This window comes from Haemaphysalis longicornis, unplaced genomic scaffold (assembly GCF_048455015.1).
Source record: "Haemaphysalis longicornis isolate Haplotype H1 unplaced genomic scaffold, Haemaphysalis longicornis Haplotype H1 scaffold_2, whole genome shotgun sequence".
NCBI classification, from domain to species: domain Eukaryota; kingdom Metazoa; phylum Arthropoda; class Arachnida; order Ixodida; family Ixodidae; genus Haemaphysalis; species Haemaphysalis longicornis.
In genome coordinates, this window is record NW_027526295.1 from 239,669,399 (window position 1) to 239,687,204 (window position 17,806).

General features: G+C 51.7%; 1 protein-coding gene across 1 annotated transcript in view; it reads left to right on the top strand.

Moving 5' to 3' along the window:
- The window catches only part of LOC144168575 (arylsulfatase B-like), a 56,926-nt gene that overhangs the window by 28,061 nt on the left and 11,059 nt on the right, over positions 1 to 17,806 (top strand). Inside the window, exons 3-4 of the mRNA XM_077697529.1 lie at positions 1,176 to 1,335; positions 7,343 to 7,455. Of these exons, the coding sequence (XP_077553655.1) occupies positions 1,176 to 1,335; positions 7,343 to 7,455 (273 nt within the window). The remainder of the gene's footprint in view (positions 1 to 1,175; positions 1,336 to 7,342; positions 7,456 to 17,806) is intronic.

Consider the following 17,806-nt stretch of genomic DNA (forward strand, 5'->3'; position numbering starts at 1 on the left):
TAGCAGCGAAGCGCTATGCCTGATAACCGCGGAGCGCACCGATGTCGCCGATTCACTCATTCGTCAAGCTGGGCTTCAATCAGCGCTGTAATGAACCAAATAGTCACTTTTCTTTGTTATTTTTTCTCTTGAGTTCGATCGTGTGACCCAACAGCTTACTAAGACGAGTATAGACAAATGCCATGCATTGGGTTCTCTTTGTCATGGAGAGGCTTGTACTTCCCTCTTATGCTGTGGTTACGCCAAACAAATAATTTTTATTTTGTTACCAAACATAAAAGCAAAATACTGAACGTTATTTGTATGCTCCATCATTGCTGACTTGGAAGCAGTTGAAACTATAATTTGTTTCGGTAGGAAACATGCTTTAAACAGCGCGCATACGAAACGGCGCCTGCTGAAAATTTCCGCCCATTTCGCGGCGCCGTAAGCCGGGGCAATTTTTTGCCCTATTTTGCTTGTATTTTGCGACAAAAACAACCGCCATTTTTATGCTGTTACGTAGCATTACGTCACTTTTACGCAGGCTGAAGTTGCCAATGCATGACGTAATTGTTCCCGCCCACTGTTTAAATTACGTCATGCCTTCTCAGCCAATCACAGAAGGGGTATGTATTACAAGGAGTATTGTTGTTGAATAGCAAAGACAGGCTTACGTTGTCATGCCCGCTGCATTTAGTCTATTTTTTCATTGCCGGCCAATAATTATGCGCCTTTAGTAACGAGAAATAAGGCAAACTTTAGAACTGGTGTCCGTAAACGACATGAAACGTCAAAATGACGACAGCACACACAACCGCTTTGTCAACCGGAAGCACGTGACGAAAATTGAAAGCCAATCAGAAAAGACTTCCGGCAAATTGCCAGAATTGCCGGCAATTTGTGCAGTCGAGCATACGAAATTAAAGCAAGCACAAAAAGAACAAAACTCCCGCTGGCGCAGCTTCAGGCAGGGGGCTCGCGAGCACTGCGAAGGCGGGAAATTTGAATTGCATTTTCATCGGAGAGGAGTGAGACAGGGCGGCGAAGAGCGTGATGGGTGGTAGCAGTGAGCGGATAAGGGCGCCGCCACCCATTATGGCGAATCACTGCTCTGCACTTCCGACAGCTTTCACATATAGCGGAACGGCTTTATTTTATTTTTACTTCTTCTCCCGGTTGCTGTGTCTTTGCAGGGATGGGCGGACGTGGGCTTCCACGGCTCGTCCCAGATCCCTACACCCAACCTGGATGCCCTGGCCTTCACGGGAGTGGTACTCAACAACTACTACGTCCAAGAACTCTGCTCGCCCTCAAGGGGGGCCCTCATGAGTGGCCTGTACCCTATACACCTGGGTATGCGGGAGATATATAGTACATGTATCCGCATGGGCATTGTTGAGTTACTAACCTCATGCCCGTTGTCATGTCTACACACTCGAAAGGTAAACCGAAGCCTTTTTTTCTTGCGGTCATAAAAAACCTTTGGGTGTTTAACACGCCGCCGCTACACCTCGCCTAAGAAGCGCGCCGTCTGGAGGGCTTCCCATCAATTTCGGCCATTGAGATATCTTTACCGTTCCCCGAAATATCGACGTAAGTGAGTGTTTGCTTGTCGCCTCCATCTGAAAAGCGCCAACAGCGGCCGGGAACGAAACTGCGTCCTTGAGTTCAGCAGCACACCGCCTTAGACCCGCGGAGCCACAACGGCGGATTTTGCCGGTCATCAAAAGCTTGAAGTTTGTGATTCGGCACATGCCGTGTGCATTTTCTTCTCTTTTAAACGTATATACCTTTAGGAGGACGCATTTGTTACGCAAGAGAGACTCGGATCCCCACTTAATTGCTGTGCTCACCCAGGCTACGTTATTAAGCAGGCTCACTGCGGAGGAATCACCGATAAGGAGAACGAATTTAATCATTGACGGAACTTTAAAAGCAGCCTGTGACTTCGGACTAAACATGAAATTCCGCTCGTGATTTCCCTCTACTCAACCCCCAGAGTACGAACAAACATTGCTTAGATCTGGCAGAGTAGAGCGGAATAAAGTTAATTATGAGCCTGAAAAACTCGCGTGCGCGCACGCTAGTCGACCGGGCCTAGGTCACCGTCGGGGGAGCATCTCGGCTTGGTTTCTTCAGCCCACATGCGGGGTTTCGGAAGCCTGCCTCGTTGTCGCCTCTTGGGCTTGCTGGACGGCCCAGAGTTGTTCTCCTTGGTCGTAGGATGTCAGCGCCGCTGCTAGTCGCGGCGGAAGGGTTCCTGGCTTTGCTTTTTCGGGGTGTTCGTTGCAATTCCACAGCATGTGCGTTAGAGTAGCCGTCTCCTTTCGGCAGACCCTGCACCTGCTGTCCGGGTAGGCATCGGGGTATAGTTTGTGTAGAAGTAAAGGCGTTAGGAGGGTTCCGGTCTGCAGTCGTCTGAAGATTACGGCCTGGGCTTTGTCCAGCTTGTCGCTGGGTGGAGGGAGAGTCGTGCGAGCCAGGCGATACGCTTTGGTGATCTCGTGGTAGTTGGCGAGCCTGTCCTTAGGGCTGAACCAGAGTTGTGTGGCCTCTTCGTTGCCAGCGCGGAGAGATAGAGCGCGCGCTGTGACGTGGGCCGACTCGTTTTTTTGTTTTCTTTTGTCTCATAGACCTTGCCTTCATGTGCTGGGAACCAAGTGATGTGTTTCTGGTTATGAAGGTGGACTCGCTCCAGGATGCGTACCGCTGTGGGTGAGATCTCCCCTTTGGCATAATTCCGTACTGCTTGGCGTGAGTCGCTGAGGACTGTGGCGCAGCCTTGGTCGGCAAGCGCCAGGGCTATGGCCACCTCCTCGGCCTCCTCGGACTTGGCACAATTTATGAAGCGGATCTTGTAGTGCCTGCAGCGTCAACTACCGCCACGGCGTAGCTGCTGCCGCCCGCGTATTCTGCAGCATCGACGAAGCGAGCGCCGGGGTCCTCGCTGTGTTTGTGAGTGAGGGCCTTGGCGCCTGCCTCTGTTGTGTTCTGGGTTAACGTTCCTGGGTATTGGGTCTATGCGTAGGGCTTGGTGAACTTCGTTGCTGAGCGTGCTCTTGTTTTCTTGCTGTCGGTGGTATCTGATCTGCAGTTTTTTTAGGATTTTGCAGCCTGTCTTGATTGCTGATAGCCTTTCGAGTTGAGACACTCATTGTGCGTCTGCTATCTCTTCGAGCGTGTTGTGGATTCCTAGTTGTAGCAGCAGATCGGTGTTCGTGGTGTCGGGTAGGCCGAGGGCGATCTTGTGAGCCTTGCGTATGAGTATGTCGATCTTTTTTCTTTCACTTTGGTACCAGTGGTGCTATGTGCTATGCAGCCACGTAGGTTACATGACAGATCACAAACGCTTGAATCAGGCGGACGAGACTGTCCTCCTTCATGCCACCCCCTTTCGAGGTTACTCGTTTGAGTAGCCGGGTGGCGTTGGCTGTCTTGTAAATGAAACGGTTAACCGTGTCCCCATTCCTCCCATGAGATTCGATTGTCATTCCAAGGACTCTGATCTTAGGTACCATGGGTATGATGGTACCATCTTTGGTTCATATCGTGATCTTGTCCCGTTCCCTTTGCGGTTTACTCTTGTGTCTTCTTGCCGGTTGGTTCAAGAGTATAGTTCCGACTTCTTTGGTGAACATTTGAGGCCACTGTCTTGGAGGTAATCTTCGATCTCGTTGAACGCTCTCTGGAGTACTGTCTCGATGTGTCCGTCGCTGCCTTTGCATACCCACAGGGTAATGTCATCGGCGTAGATCGTATGCTCGACGTCCTAAAGCTTCTCGAGTTTCTCGGCCACTCCGATCATGACTAGATTGAAGTGCATTGGGGAGATTACAGACCCTTGTGGGGTGCCCTTGTGCCGCATGGTACGTTCGCCGACTCTTAAGTCTCCCGCCACGAGTTCGGCGCTTCTGTCCGTTAGAAGGTCTCTAACGTAGTTGTAGCTGCACTCCTCCAGGTTGAGTTTCAATATTTGTCTTCGGATTGCAGCGTGTTCGATTTGATCAAATGCACTCTGTAGGTCGAGACCTAATATGGCTTTGTTGCCGCTGGTCTGGCCGTCTATTACTTGGTGTTTGAGCTGAAGCACGGCGTCTTGGGTGCCCAGGTGTTGCCGGAATCCGATGATCGTGTGGGGGAAGGCTTCTATTTGTTCGAGGAACTTTTCCCACCGATTGAGGAGGACGTGCTCGAGAACTTTTCCAACGAAGGATGTCAGCGATATAGGCCTGAGGTTGTCCGGGTCTGGGGGCTTGCCCGGCTTCGGGATTAGAATAATTTTGGCCTTTTTCCACTTTCGGGGGAGCTTGCCTGTCCTCCAGCATTCGTTGTAGTAATCCGTTAGGGCTTCTATTGACTGGTCATCGAGGTTCCTAAGGGTTCTGTTCATTACCCGGTCAGGGCCGGGCGCTGTTGGGACTGGGCATCCCTCTCACCGCAGCCACCACTGTTGGGACTGGCCTTCCCAGCGCAGTCACCGGTGTCGCGTCGCTGCCTTGCTCCGTCCGCTATCGACGCGGCAAAGCAGAGCGAAGAAGTTCTCGAGCCGACGAAGAGTTGAAGCAGCATTTATATACAGTATGAACAAGGCTAACAATAGCGTTACACGGCTCGCACAAAGGCGTCAGCACCTCTACACTCGGATCCGCCGAAGAATGCCGAAGATAAGTGCCTCCGGGCCTATTTTATACCGCTGAAGTCTGTTGTGGCCCCGAGAAGTTAGAATCACTCCAATGTGGACCTTCGCTGGCCGAAGTTTGAAATCCGACGAATGGAGGCGAAGGGGTTGCGTCAGCCGAGCCGCCGCGATGGGTTAAAGGGAGGGCGACGCCCCCGCCGTCTCCGCGACGCCGCCTCCAGGCGGGTGGCGGCCCGTCGGTTGAAGGTCGTTCACCCAAGGCACGATTCGGCCGATTCAGCCGCGCCGCCGCGCCGCAAAAGGAGAGGCGACTCTGCGGCGCTCCAAGACTGCGACCGTCGGCCGCGGGCGGTTTAGTCCGGTTTGGACGAGGCGTGAATCGGCCCCGCTGGTGGCGCGTTGCCCCGTGCAACGAATTTGGGGCCGGGCGCTCTAGCACAACAGCGCCGATCTGCTGTTGAGGTCGTAGAGTGCCGTTCTTACTTCCTCGATGCTAATGTCGCGGTCTAGGGCTTCATTGGTCTCGCCAGTATATGGGCCGTGTCGTTTCGCGGTCAACTGTGGCACGTACTTGTTGAGTAGATGCATTTTGACAGCCGTCTCGCCCTTGGCCATCGTCTCCTTGTGTAGTAGTTTAGGCAGTCGGTCACGCTGATGCGATTTCGTCTTCCCCTCGTCTAGTAGCTGTCTTAGGATGTTCCACGCTTTGCCGTTGAGCATTTGGCCGTTGATCGCGTTGTAGAGCTCGTGCGAATGTTGCTTGCAAAGCTCCCGGCAGTGCTCCTCCATGTTGCGATTTAGCTCCGCGATCTTTTTGCGAAGTTTGCTGTTGATGCGTTGTTTATTCCAATGCGCGAGTAGAGAGTTCTTGGCCTCGATCATGTGTGCCAATCGGCTGTCCATCTTGTCTACTTCAAGTTAAGTCTCAATCTCTTTAGGTGCTGCCTCGACGCTGCCTGTGAGGTCTAGGCACCATGCATCTATGTCCGTGATCTGGCTTGAGTTTTGTGTTGCGATTCTCTTAGTTTCCTAAGGTCGTTCCAGTCAATCTATTTGAATTTACGTGTGCCCGTCTGGTGTGCCCCGGAAAGAGGGATCTTGATTTCTATGATCGGGTGGTCGCTGCCCAGGTCCGTGGATGTGTGGTGCCACGTTGCCGGTTGCGAGCCAAAGTTCTTGATGAAGGTAAGGTCGGGTGTGGTATCTCTAGTCACCGAGGCGCCTATCCTTGTCGGGTGAGCCGGCTCCGTAATGAGGACGAGCTCGAGCTTGTGCGCATCTTGTGATAAGTTTCTTCCTTCGGCGAGGCTCTAGCTGTAGCCCCACGCCGGGTCAGTGGCGTTGAAGTCTTCCCCGATCAGGAGTCTATGCCGGTCTGCCGTCTTGCAGGCTCTGTGCAGGTGTCACCTGAAGCGCTGAAGTCTTTGTGTGGGATTGCTATATATGTTGAGGATGAATTTGCTGCATTTCCTTTTCCTTGTTGGTATTATTTCGATGAACGTATGCTCTATCTTGGTATTCTTGTAGTCATGCTCTACGAAGGGGAGCCCTTTCTTGACGAAAGTGCAGACGCCTCGGCCCTCCATCGGACTGGAGTCAGCTCAGTATCCGGGAAGGGTCGGGGCGTCCTCGAGTGTTTCTTGGAGTAGTATGACATCCGGTGCATTCTTGACGATTTGATGCGCTGCTGTATTGCCGCCCTCTTGCCCTTGAAGTTGCGGCAATTCCATTGCCAGACTGTTAGTTGTAATGCGTTGGAGGCCATGTTAGCTGGAAGTTGGGTTGCGCGTGCTTGCCTTGCCGGGTTGCCGTGTACTTGGGCATATTGGGGTAATATCGGGTGGTTCATTATGGCTTCGATCGCTGATTTCATGCTGGTGAGTCTCCTTGATCTCCTGGATCTCTGGTTTAAGTTCTTTGTTTTCTGCTCGCAGCTCCCTGATCGCTACGCGGTTCTGCTTCTTGAATGAAAGTTCAGAGACTGCCCTCTTCTTGGGCGCCGGAGTTACGTTGTGCTGATCTTCGTCGGTGCTGTCGTCCTCTTCGGCCACTGGCGTAGGCTGTTTCAGTGCTTTGGGCGGACTTGCGACGCTTGCGACAGAGAGCAGAATTTTTTTATTTGTTGTTTAGCCAGTTGGCTCCGACCACAGCCTTTCCTCCACTTTCTGTCCATGCCTCCTTTTTATGACTCTGGAACAGCGCACGTATGTACTGGTGCACCAAAATTCTTCCGATTCGTTTGTGTCCACTCGAGAGCTCATATCATTAACCATTGCGAATGACAGATTTGGACGGTCTGTTACATGCATCAAATTGAGTGATTGAGCGGGGCTAAATGTGACTGAGACACCCAACAATGTCATGCTTTACTTTGTTTCCTTACTCAAGCTTTTTCCGCAAAAAAAGGCATTAAACAATCCGGGCAGAACCCACCTCTGATGTATTTTGATATGATGCCACAATTAGCATCCTTCCGGTTGTTTGGTAGACTTGTGTTGACGCGCTGCCTCCTTTCCTCTTTCTTACCGTCTCTTTCCTCGTTTCTTTTCCTGATGTCTGTCCTTCTAGCCTTTCCTGCCACACATCCACTCCCTACTTCCTCCTTAGTTCGAAAGTCAAATTACCGCCCTACCACGCAGAACTGTTGGGCAGGCACTGAACCAAGAGTTGATGAGGTAGCCCAAGAACTCTAATAGCATTAAAATTCTACTTCCCTTCCAGGGATGCAACAAGGAGCCATGCTTCCTGGAGAACCTTCGGGCTTGCCCCTTGATGTTAAGATAATGCCTGAACGCCTTAAGGAACTAGGCTACGAAACACACATGCTTGGAAAGGTAAGCGAAACACTCCAAAGCATTAATAACGGTTCATGAGACTATCGAAATTGCGTGTCCTATGAAACTCTATGCTATGGATAGGTTACTGGGCTTAGAGGGATTCTGATGAATGAGTTTATCTTGAGAATAGGTGGGGGAAGATGTTGACTAAGAAGCGAAATACACAGTGCGACGTGCTGCTAGCAACTGGCAACATTTCTTAACAAACAGAAATTTATAGTGCAACCAACCGACATAACCCAACTGATTAAGACTTATACATAGATTATCAATAAAAATTACCCCATAAATAATAAAAAATACAACCTATAATGTGCTATCATCGCACGTGTCGTCCCAGAAGCGCCAACTCTGCGTCTTGCAGACTGACTGAAGGATCACTCACGCACATCTACCCCTCCCGGCTGATATTCCAAGCTTCCATAATCTCCCTTTGCGTACTGCCCCTGTGCCTAAACAACACGGTTGTTTTTCTAAAATGGCATTACACCCCTGTGCCTGGCACTCTTTACAGTGCGAAGCCAGGTGCGTGTAAGGTCTGCCAAACAGCGAAATGTGATGTTCCCGTAATCGCATGTTCAGGAATCTTTCTGTTTGCCCGATGTGGACCTTGCCACAGGCTAGCGGCAGGCGACACACAACCGATTGGGTGCAAGCATCGAACTGCTTTTCGTGTTTCACGTGGCAGCCTCTTTTTTGGTGCCGCCCTTCGTATCGATGCGTCTGACAACGGCGGAGCATATCTGACATACTTTTTTCTCAGCAGAAAAGACAACGTTCATGCCGTATCAGGAACCCACTCTTTTGATGCCATGAGAGAGCCATGAACATACGGGATTTTTTCCACTCTTTTTCTTTCTTGTGGGGCAGGTTTCGAAACAACCGTGTCATTGGCTTGCTTGATGGCACGTCGACTTTTTCACACGTGGCTGCAATAGAGTCATTTAGAAACCCCGCGTCCTTCAGCCTTTTATCTTGGCAATCAAAACTAGTGCCCATCAAGTGCGCGCACGACTTGTCGAGTGCTGACCGTAAGCATGCCCATGCTATGCTATTCTTAGCCAGCAGGGAGTGTCCTGTGCGATAGTCAAGAAGCGGCTTTGCTGTTCTCGGGGAATGCATCCAACATATGTGGTCTGTTTTCGAAAGATAAACACACATCCAAAAATTGCAGTTTCCCTTCGTTTGGCACTTAAAACGTGAAAGTCAGTCCCAGCCCGTTTTTGAAAACAGCCCGAGCACTTCCTCACGCGTCTGATCAAAGTTAGCGGATTGAACTAACACCAAGTAGTCATCTACTTACCTGTACACTTTGTGCACAAGCCCGTCCAAATCCACCTCAAGTGCCTTATCCACCTCCGACAAAAAATACCCCTCAATATGGGTGCCACTTTCGAGCCAATGCATACTCCCGATCTCTGGACGTACGTCTTACCCTCCCAGCCCACGTATGTATGCGTCATGTAAAACAACAAAACCTCTAAAAAACTCTCCACGGAAATTCCACATTTTGCAAAAAACTTCATTTCGCCATTATTCTATGTGCACTTATTTGCACTGCTCATCAACTTACTACACGGCAATAAGTAACGGAAATCCTCAATGTCAATGCTAAACCCACAAGGAGCCTGTAGGCCCCCTTCCCTTAGAAAACTGACCACAACAGAAGAGTTAGGAATAATAAAAGGGTATTCCAATTTCAGGCCACTCAGGTGCACCTGAAAGTACGTAGACACAGCACGGTACCACGTATACCTCTTTCTGAGACAATGGTTCGAAAAGGAGTGTCTGGCTTGTGTGTTTTTACCGAGAAAAACGCTTGTAACTGCTTCACTTCACCGCTAACCTTCATCAAGTTGACCCGATTGAGAAGTTCCACCACTTTCTTCTTCGCACCTGCCGGTTTTTCACCCCCCCCCCCCCTAAAATGTTTGTGCACAGCAGCGCAGGCTTTCTCTTTGAACATACCATCAGGAATTACAACGAAAAACCCTTCTTTGTCGGACAACAGCACCTGAAGGCTTCTACTAGGAAAAAAATGGCCGCGTATCTGCTACTTTCGTTGCAAATGTCGTCAAAAGACGATAGTCTTTGTAGACGTCTGCCAAGGAAATACCCCCCTTTGCTTTCCCGCTCACCTCTCATGCTGTTCCTGTTCCGTCGTGCTCACCCCAAGGTAAACACACTAAAGGTTTGCTCAAGGTGATTTGAATTTATCGCGTTCCACTGCTACAGGCCGGGTTCCTCGATGCCAGCGCTTCAGTACGGTGGAGGCGCGCGTGAATGGAGGCGGCCGACTTCAAGGTTTATAGAACCGCGTTGCCGTGCTCCACGTGTGTTCCAAGCAGAACGTGGAACCTGGCTAGTGGAACCTTTCGTTGCTGTTGCCGCGTGATTTCACATATGCCACCAGGAGGTAGCGCGGGTAACAGCAGGCGGCGGTTGTCTGCAGTATATGTAGAATATCATTTGCTATCGAAAAACCAAGCATCCGTGAATTTTTTAATAAAGGAACACTGTAAATACCCTTTGTGTACTAATTTCCTGTCTTATATTTGCGTAGTGTCTTGTTCTTGTTCAACAAAGTTGACAAGTATGAACATAAAAACCGGGCTTAGACGTTTACATTTGGCTGTGACTATATATATAAGAGTATTGCGCAGTATCCACTTTACTTTGGCCGGGTGGCTGAATCGAGTCACAGACAGACAGACAGACAGACAGACAGACAGACAGACAGACAGACAGACAGACAGACAGACAGACAGACAGACAGACAGACAGACCAAAATTTCTGCGTTTAAGTAGCCCAAGAAAGACTGCCGTTTTTAAAACTCAATTGTCGAATCAAGATCCACACACCGTCTCTGCCTTCCTTCGGACCGAGGCAAGATGTCCACACACTCAGTGTTGCATCTTTGTTTCTCTTCCTCCTTCACTTGGCGGGACACTGACCTTGCAAGGGCGATCTTGTCCACTGCCTGTAGGTTTGGCTCAAGGCAGAACTTTGGGCCAAGCTGCAAGATCCGCCTGTGCCGGTGCGGTACTTCATCGTCACCAACGACGACAACATGGCGGTCTGGTGCGCGCTTCTTCACCCTCGTCGGAAGCGTGGGTCGAATCTGGGTCCACAGAAACTCCGCGATTTGGTGGGCTATATTCGACCATTCTCGGAACGAACACCTTCCGTTATCTTGCCGTTCACACGATACACGAAGGCAGTCCTTGAAAAAGCGCAACTGGAGTTGCCACTCTGTGCTGAGGACCCGGCACATGCCTCTGGAATGACCTTCCGAGGGAGCTATCCATCCGCACATCACTCGTAGGTCAGGAGGGCACAGGGACTCCCTTGCGTACCACGATGCCGTTCTCGCCTTGCACGCGTACACGCCAATTAGTGTCGTTGATAGCGAAGGGTTAAATAGAGCTGCGTTAGAACATTCAAAAGAGCCCTTTGTACAAGAAATTACGTTTAACAGGATAGAAAGTTCGGCGAGTTTGAAGCACCGTTAGTTTAGTTTGAAGCATCATTTGAAGCACCATTAAAGACGATAGCCTTTCTTAGGCTACTCAAATGCGAAAATTTTGGCAGCCTCTCTGTCTGTCTGTCCGTCCCTCGATTTTTTTTCCAACAATAACGAATAAATATGAGTACAGTTGACAGGGGGGCAAGAAATATGACGAGCAGGTACAAGAACGCCTGCAAGGCTTATTATTACACATGGACACACAGGTACATAAAGTTATAGGGAAAAGGGTCTCGGTTACAGGCAATAACAAGGCTTGTAGCATGAAAAACAAATTTCCCAACCCATCTAAAAAAACGGTAATAACAGGTTGCGGACTCCGCGGTATAAAGCATGAATCAGACTTGCGAGAGAAATCAAAAGAAAAGAAAACAGAAATGAAGAGATGGATAAGGTAAGTACTGCCGCCTGCAGTATGCGTGCCTTTAATGTCCACTCACCCCTTGCAGCGTATGTGCGAGATGGGATAAGTAGGCGAGACAGACACGCGTTTATCTCGGCGGATATCCTCCTTTACAGCCAACAGGCCAAAAGGGTAATGAATTCTTAAATAAGACGTTTATGTGAGAAAAACACTTCCAAACTATGAAATATGGTGGCAATGTTCCTACCTGTGAACATTGTTGAGCCAAAGAAAATGAAATAGGCATACTTGAGGCGGAACATAAATAGATAAGTGATACTTGCATTGTTCTTTTAAATAAAAATACACGGCTGATTAATTTTTTTGTGGTAGCAAGTAAAAATACGCCTGAAAAAAATGTTTTGACGACGAAAATACAAAAAGTGCTCGCGCGCGACGCCAGCGCGGCCAGCCCTCGGTGCGGCATTCCAAGTCGAACAGTAACGCAAGGTTCCCGTAGATGGCGCGTGAGCTGTGGAGCGCACTAAAATTCAAGTGACTTGATCAAACATCCACTGTGTTTATCGTTGGAGAAGCGAGACGGGAGAGGAAGAGCGTGAGCGGTGAGTGGGAAAGAGAAAAGAGGCGTTTACGTGGCAGGGGCGGCAGACGACTGTCGTCTTTCGACGACATTTGCAGCGAGGCGAGCACATACGCGGCCAATTTTTGTAGCGTAAGCTACACTGGCCGAGGTTGCGCAGTTTCGCGCAGACCCTGAAGGGCTGTGCTGGGCAAGCAAAGCGCGAGGAGCATTGGATTGGATTGGATTTGGACTAATTGGATCGGATTGGATTTGGATTGATTGGATTGGATTGGATTGGATTTGGATTGGATTTGGATTGGAAATCCAATCCAATAGGAGTAGGGGTGTGTAGAGAATTGGGTCTGCACATTCGCCGGCCTGCGCATTCCAGAGGAGTGAAGTCATAGCCGCAGCAAACGCACTGGCGCTGGCGTGTGCCCACCTGTGCGCCTCTGTTGCGCAGTAGCCAAGTCTGACGTTGCGCCGGAGCCGCTTGATAGCCGTTTCGCGTGGCTCCAGGAGAGCCGTGCTGAGCATGCACGAGGAGCAGTGACTGGGCTGGACTGGACTAGACTGGACTGCACTGGATTGTATTGTATTGTATTGGATTGGATTGGATTGGATTGGATTGCTGAACCTTAGCTCACGCTATTTATGTCCTGGCCTAGCCGAGCTAAGCCACTGCTAAATTTTATCCCATGTCTGCTTCCACGCCTCGAACAACCACCATCAAACGTGGAAGTTTCATTCGTACTGTACCACCGTTTAGGCCTTAAGAATGGAATACCTGCTCGCCCAGCCTCAACAAGTTGTTTCGCGCGGAGTCTTTGGCCGGTATCGGCGCTCCCAGGACAACCTGATTCAACCAAGACCATTTCGGATCTTCTATGCCAAATGGAGCACAACTACCGAGTCTGCCTTTCACTTGTCTTACGTCCTGCATCTATTCTCACTCCTCTCTCTTTTCCCTCCCGTTGTCTCCCCTTTAGAGAGAATTTTGGCCCTACACTCAACTCAAACCATGCAGTTACTCACAACGTTACTAGAATTCCTAACTGGGCGTTTATTAATGTTACTAAGAAATCACCACCTCGCTGCTTTAGAATGTCATCCAATTACAGACCACTTTGTATCACCGTCTTCACCGTTTCTTCAATATATATATTTATAGCTTTGCAAGCGTAAGTCGGCGCCAGGAGCGGACGGCCTCACCTACCAGATGATGCGCAATCTGGATGAGGTGGGGTTCGGCCGACTCCTGGCCGCCTACAACGTCATATGGGACACGGGCCAACTGCCACCTGAGTGGCTGCTGGCCATCTTGCGGCCCATACCAAAGCCAGGCAAGGGCCTTGTGGCAGTCACGGCGTACCGGCCTGTGGCCCTCACATCCTGTGGCTGCAAGCTGCTCGAACGGGTGGCACTGCGGAGGATGGAGGCCATCGCTGCGGAGGAAGAGGCCATCCCCGAGCAGCAACGGGCTTCCGGAGGCACCGAGCAGCCACCGACTCCATCGCCGACGTCGTGGCGGCCCTTGAACACGCCAGGGCCACCAAGCAGGTGGCGGCCCTGGTGCTGCTGGACGTGAAGGGCGCCTTCGACAACCTGCAGCGTCATGCCATCTCCTTGGCCATGGAGGAGGCTGGCATTGCGGGCAAGCTGCAGGGCTTCGTCGAGGCGTTCCTGACGGGCCGCACAGCGCAGGTGCAGGTGGGGGACGCCCTGTCGGCTCCCCGGCCGGTGAATGTGGGCACCCCACAGGGCTCCGTCATCAGCCCCTTCCTCTTCAACCTGGTGATGGCAGCCCTGCCAGGCTGCCTGCCCAGAGGAGGGGGCCACCGAGTGTACATTTCGGTGTACGCCGACGACATCGCCCTGTGGGTGCTGGGGCCGAAGGGTCAGGGCCGAGCCATTGTACAGCGACTGCAGGCGGCCATGGAGGCAGTTCGTGCCAAGCTGGCAGGCGTCGGCCTACAGCTGTCGGCGACAAAGACCGACGCCATGCTGGTGCATCCGGATGCCGCCGCCCGTGGATGGACCCGGCGCCTGACCATCGATGGCGAGGAGCTCCAGTGGAGAACCAGGGTGCGGTACCTGGGGCTCACCCTGGACCACCGACTGAACTTCCGGCAGGCGGCCAAGGAGCTCCGAGCCAGGGCGCAGCTGGCCACCACAGCAGTGGGCAAGATGGTGGCCCGGGACAGCGGCTGCTCGCAGCGGACGGCCCTCCGGCTGTACGGTGCCTCGGCGGTGGGTCTCCTTATGTACGCGCTCCCACTGGTGACCCTGCGGAAACCCACCTGGCGGCAGCTGGAGGGAGACCACCGCAAGGGGGTCCGCGCTTGCCTCGGCCTGCCCCAGAGCTCGCCGTGCGAGAAGACGCTGGCCGAGGCGGGGGCGTGGACCTTAGAGATGACAGCTGACTTGCGGGCACTTGGCCAGATTGACCGGCTGAGACGCGCCGAGGGGGGCGGTCCGCTGCTGCGGCGGCTGAAGAGCCACCACCACTCGCGCATGGGGCGCATGCTGATGCTCTACGAGGAGGTGGTGGGCCCCGTGGACGCGGGACCTCGTGGCCCCGCTCCTGCTCTGGCAGCTGACGTGCGGCTGGACCTTCCGGGGCTGCACAGCAAGCGGCGGACACCCCACTGCGGGCAACTGCAGCTGGCCCGGGGTGTCGTCTGGGGCGACCTAGACGGCCACGCCCTAGTATACACAGATGGCTCGGTGCGGGAGCAGCAGGGGTCAGCCGCAGCGGCCGCCGTGCTGGGAGAGGCCACCCGACAGGCGCGGCTGTCCTATGCCTCTTCCTCGGCCACGGCTGAGCTGGTGGGGGTCGGACTGGGCCTGGACCTGCTGCTGGAAATGGAGCCCTTGCCCGAGCGCTGCGCCCTGCTGTGCGACTCCCGAGTGGCCCTGGTGCGTCTTCAGGACGGAGACTCACACTCCCTGTTGGTGCGTGGCATCCGGGAGAAGGTGGCACAGCTGGCGGACCGGGGCACTCAACTGTGCCTGCAGTGGGTCCCCGCCCACATTGGTCTGGATGGCAACGAGCGGGCGGACGAGCTGGCCGCCGGGGCACACGCGCTGCCTCCGTCGGACATGGTGGCTCAGGCGGCAGCGGACGACGCCCGCCTGCTCATCCAGCGACACATCCGGACCAAGCATCCGGACCCGCGGCTGCGTGTCGGAGGGGGCCTACCGCCTGTGCGGGCCTCACGCCTGCCTCGACGACTGCGCTCGGCCATCCTGCGCCTCCGAGTGGGGGACGTGTGGACGGCGGAGCGGAAGCACCGTCTGGGGCGGGCGACCAGCCCCTCCTGCACCCACTGCCGAGCGCCCGTGCAGTCCCTGCCGCACGTGCTATACGAGTGCCCCAAGTTTGCGGCAGGGCGGGCAGAGCTGCTGGTCGTGCTTCACGGAGCGCGGCCACTTGAGGATCTGCTTTGGCCCCCGGGCAGTGCTAGGGAGCGAGACAAAGTGCTCGAGGCCCTGGGTACATACCTGCGGGCCTCGGGGCTGCACAGCGCACTCCACTACAACTCTGCCTAGCTGCCCAGATTGTGGAGGAGTGCTGCTGCTGAAGCAGCTTCTGTACTTGTGTGTGTGCGTGTGTGACCCCTTTTACAAGTGTGCTGTGTCCTTTGTAGATTCATGTGTTGTCTATATCTGTAGTATTTCTCTGTAATGTTAATTTTCCCAGTGTGTAACCCTTTTTTCTTCTCTTCTGTGTTTTATATTTACCCTTATTCCCCTTTTTCCTTTTTTTTCTCTTTTGTGTTTTATATTTACCCTTGCGCGAGTTACATGCATTGTAATGTCAACCTTCTCCCCTATCCTCCTATTCCTATGTATTCTTTTCTCCCTATCCTCCCCCTCCCCCCCTACACCAGCAGGCGTTCCGGTGTCCGCCCCCTAGGCGAGACAAATTACGCCTGTTGGTGGCTTTTCCTTTTCCTAAGTACAATAAATACATACATACATATAGCTTTCAAGCAGCCTGCTGGTTTTTTGGCGTTTGTGCGTGGGCGCGGATATTATCCCATTTCTTAATATTTTTTTTCTTTTTCGCGTGGGCCCGTGCAAAATTTAGGCTGCCGACTCCCGCAAGGTTTCTATTTAAAAGCGCATTTGCGGTCGGTGGAGTGGTCCTATTAGCTGCGTCAGTTTTTCTCAGCCCGGTGCATCAAGCCCTTCCCTCACCGAATTAACATGCCGCGCCCTCTATCGTTGCCCCCCCCCCTCACAACCTTACAGACGGAATTACTCAAATCAAATTATGGACTTCAACGCGCCGAGGCAACACCTGGGATATGAGGCGCGCCGTAGTGGAGGGCTCCGGATTACTTTTGACCACCTGGAAATTTTTAGCATGCGCCGAAATCTCGAATACACGGGGGTTCTAACTTTTTGTCTCAGTCAGAAAAGCAGCCACTGCTGTCGGAATCGAACCCGCGTCCTCGCGCTCAGCAGCACAACGCCCTAGCCACTGAGCCACCGCGGCGGGTACGGAAGCACTCGCCCACTAAAATGCGTGGCACAGACTGCGACTTAATTATAAAAGCTCCAGAAATTCTAATCATTGTTCGCGAATTCGTAAGCATCGTTACTCCATTTCTCCGTTTCAGCAGCCTTACGTTAACTTGCTGGCATAGAGGAGGAGGCATAAAAATACGTCAACGAAGACAGCGTCTTTTCCTTAGGTTTTCGTTTGTCTTTGTTTCTTTTTAGTCGATTTTTTCTGTGTAATAGACCTTTCTGATATCGTGAGTTCACCCTTTTCAGTTTTTTCAGTGCAAAAGCGCTATTAGCGTGCACCTCGGCAGATTTCGCGTAAACTCGTACACCAGTGAAGCCTAATGGTGAAGCCTTCCGTATTGGCTTGTAGCTTGGCAGAAATACGGAAGAAGTTGGCTTGTATTGGCTTGGCAGAAATACGGAAGAAGGACAAAAGCGCATCCAAGAAGTTTTGGAACCATGTAAAATCACTAATCTCAAAAAATGATAACCATCGAAAATTCCTGATTGATGAAAAGGGGGAACATTTAGAAGGAGAGCACGCGTTGGTGCATATTCATCGAGTGATTAGTGAGAAGTTTAGGACAATAGTGGTAGGGAAACCAGCACCGATGACATCAGCGCCACAGAAGACTGCGGAAAGGGAAATAAGTTTGCGCAACCTTGATTGGGAAAAAGCAGAGCAAAAGGTTTCCCCCCAGACAGCAGCGGGCCCGGACGGAATACCAATGCAACTGATAAACCTGCTTGGACCTAAAAGCAAGGAATCGTTTATGAGGGCAATAGATAAGGTGATAGAAACCAAACAAATACCAGAGGACTGGTTAGAAAGTAGGATGAATTTAATATATAAAGGCAGAGGAAACAAAGCTAGTATTGATTCATACAGACCACTCACAGTAACGTCAGTGGTGTATAGATTCGTAATGCAGGCGATAAAATCAGAAATTCCAGCATGGATAGAAGAAAATGAAATACTTGGGGAACTGCAGAATGGATTTAGACAAGACAGGCGACTGGATGACAATTTGTTCGTGATAACACAATGCATTGAAATTGCGAAAACACAGAATAGACCACTATGGATTACGTTCTTGGACATTAAAGGGGCATATGACAACGTAAACAGAGAACGGCTGTGGAGAACGCTGAAACTCCAGGGATTAGATGACGAGTTAGTACAGTTCCTTATAGCAATCTATAAAGACAATAGAGTGCACCTTACTTGGACAGGACAGAAATGCGCCCAGCAGGCCAACATCCATCGGGGACTGAAACAGGTATGCCCTTTGAGCCCAATACTGTTCATGCTTTACATGGCAGGGTTAGATAAGAAACTGGAAGAAAGTCAAGTAGGGTTTAGCCTAACCCATATGC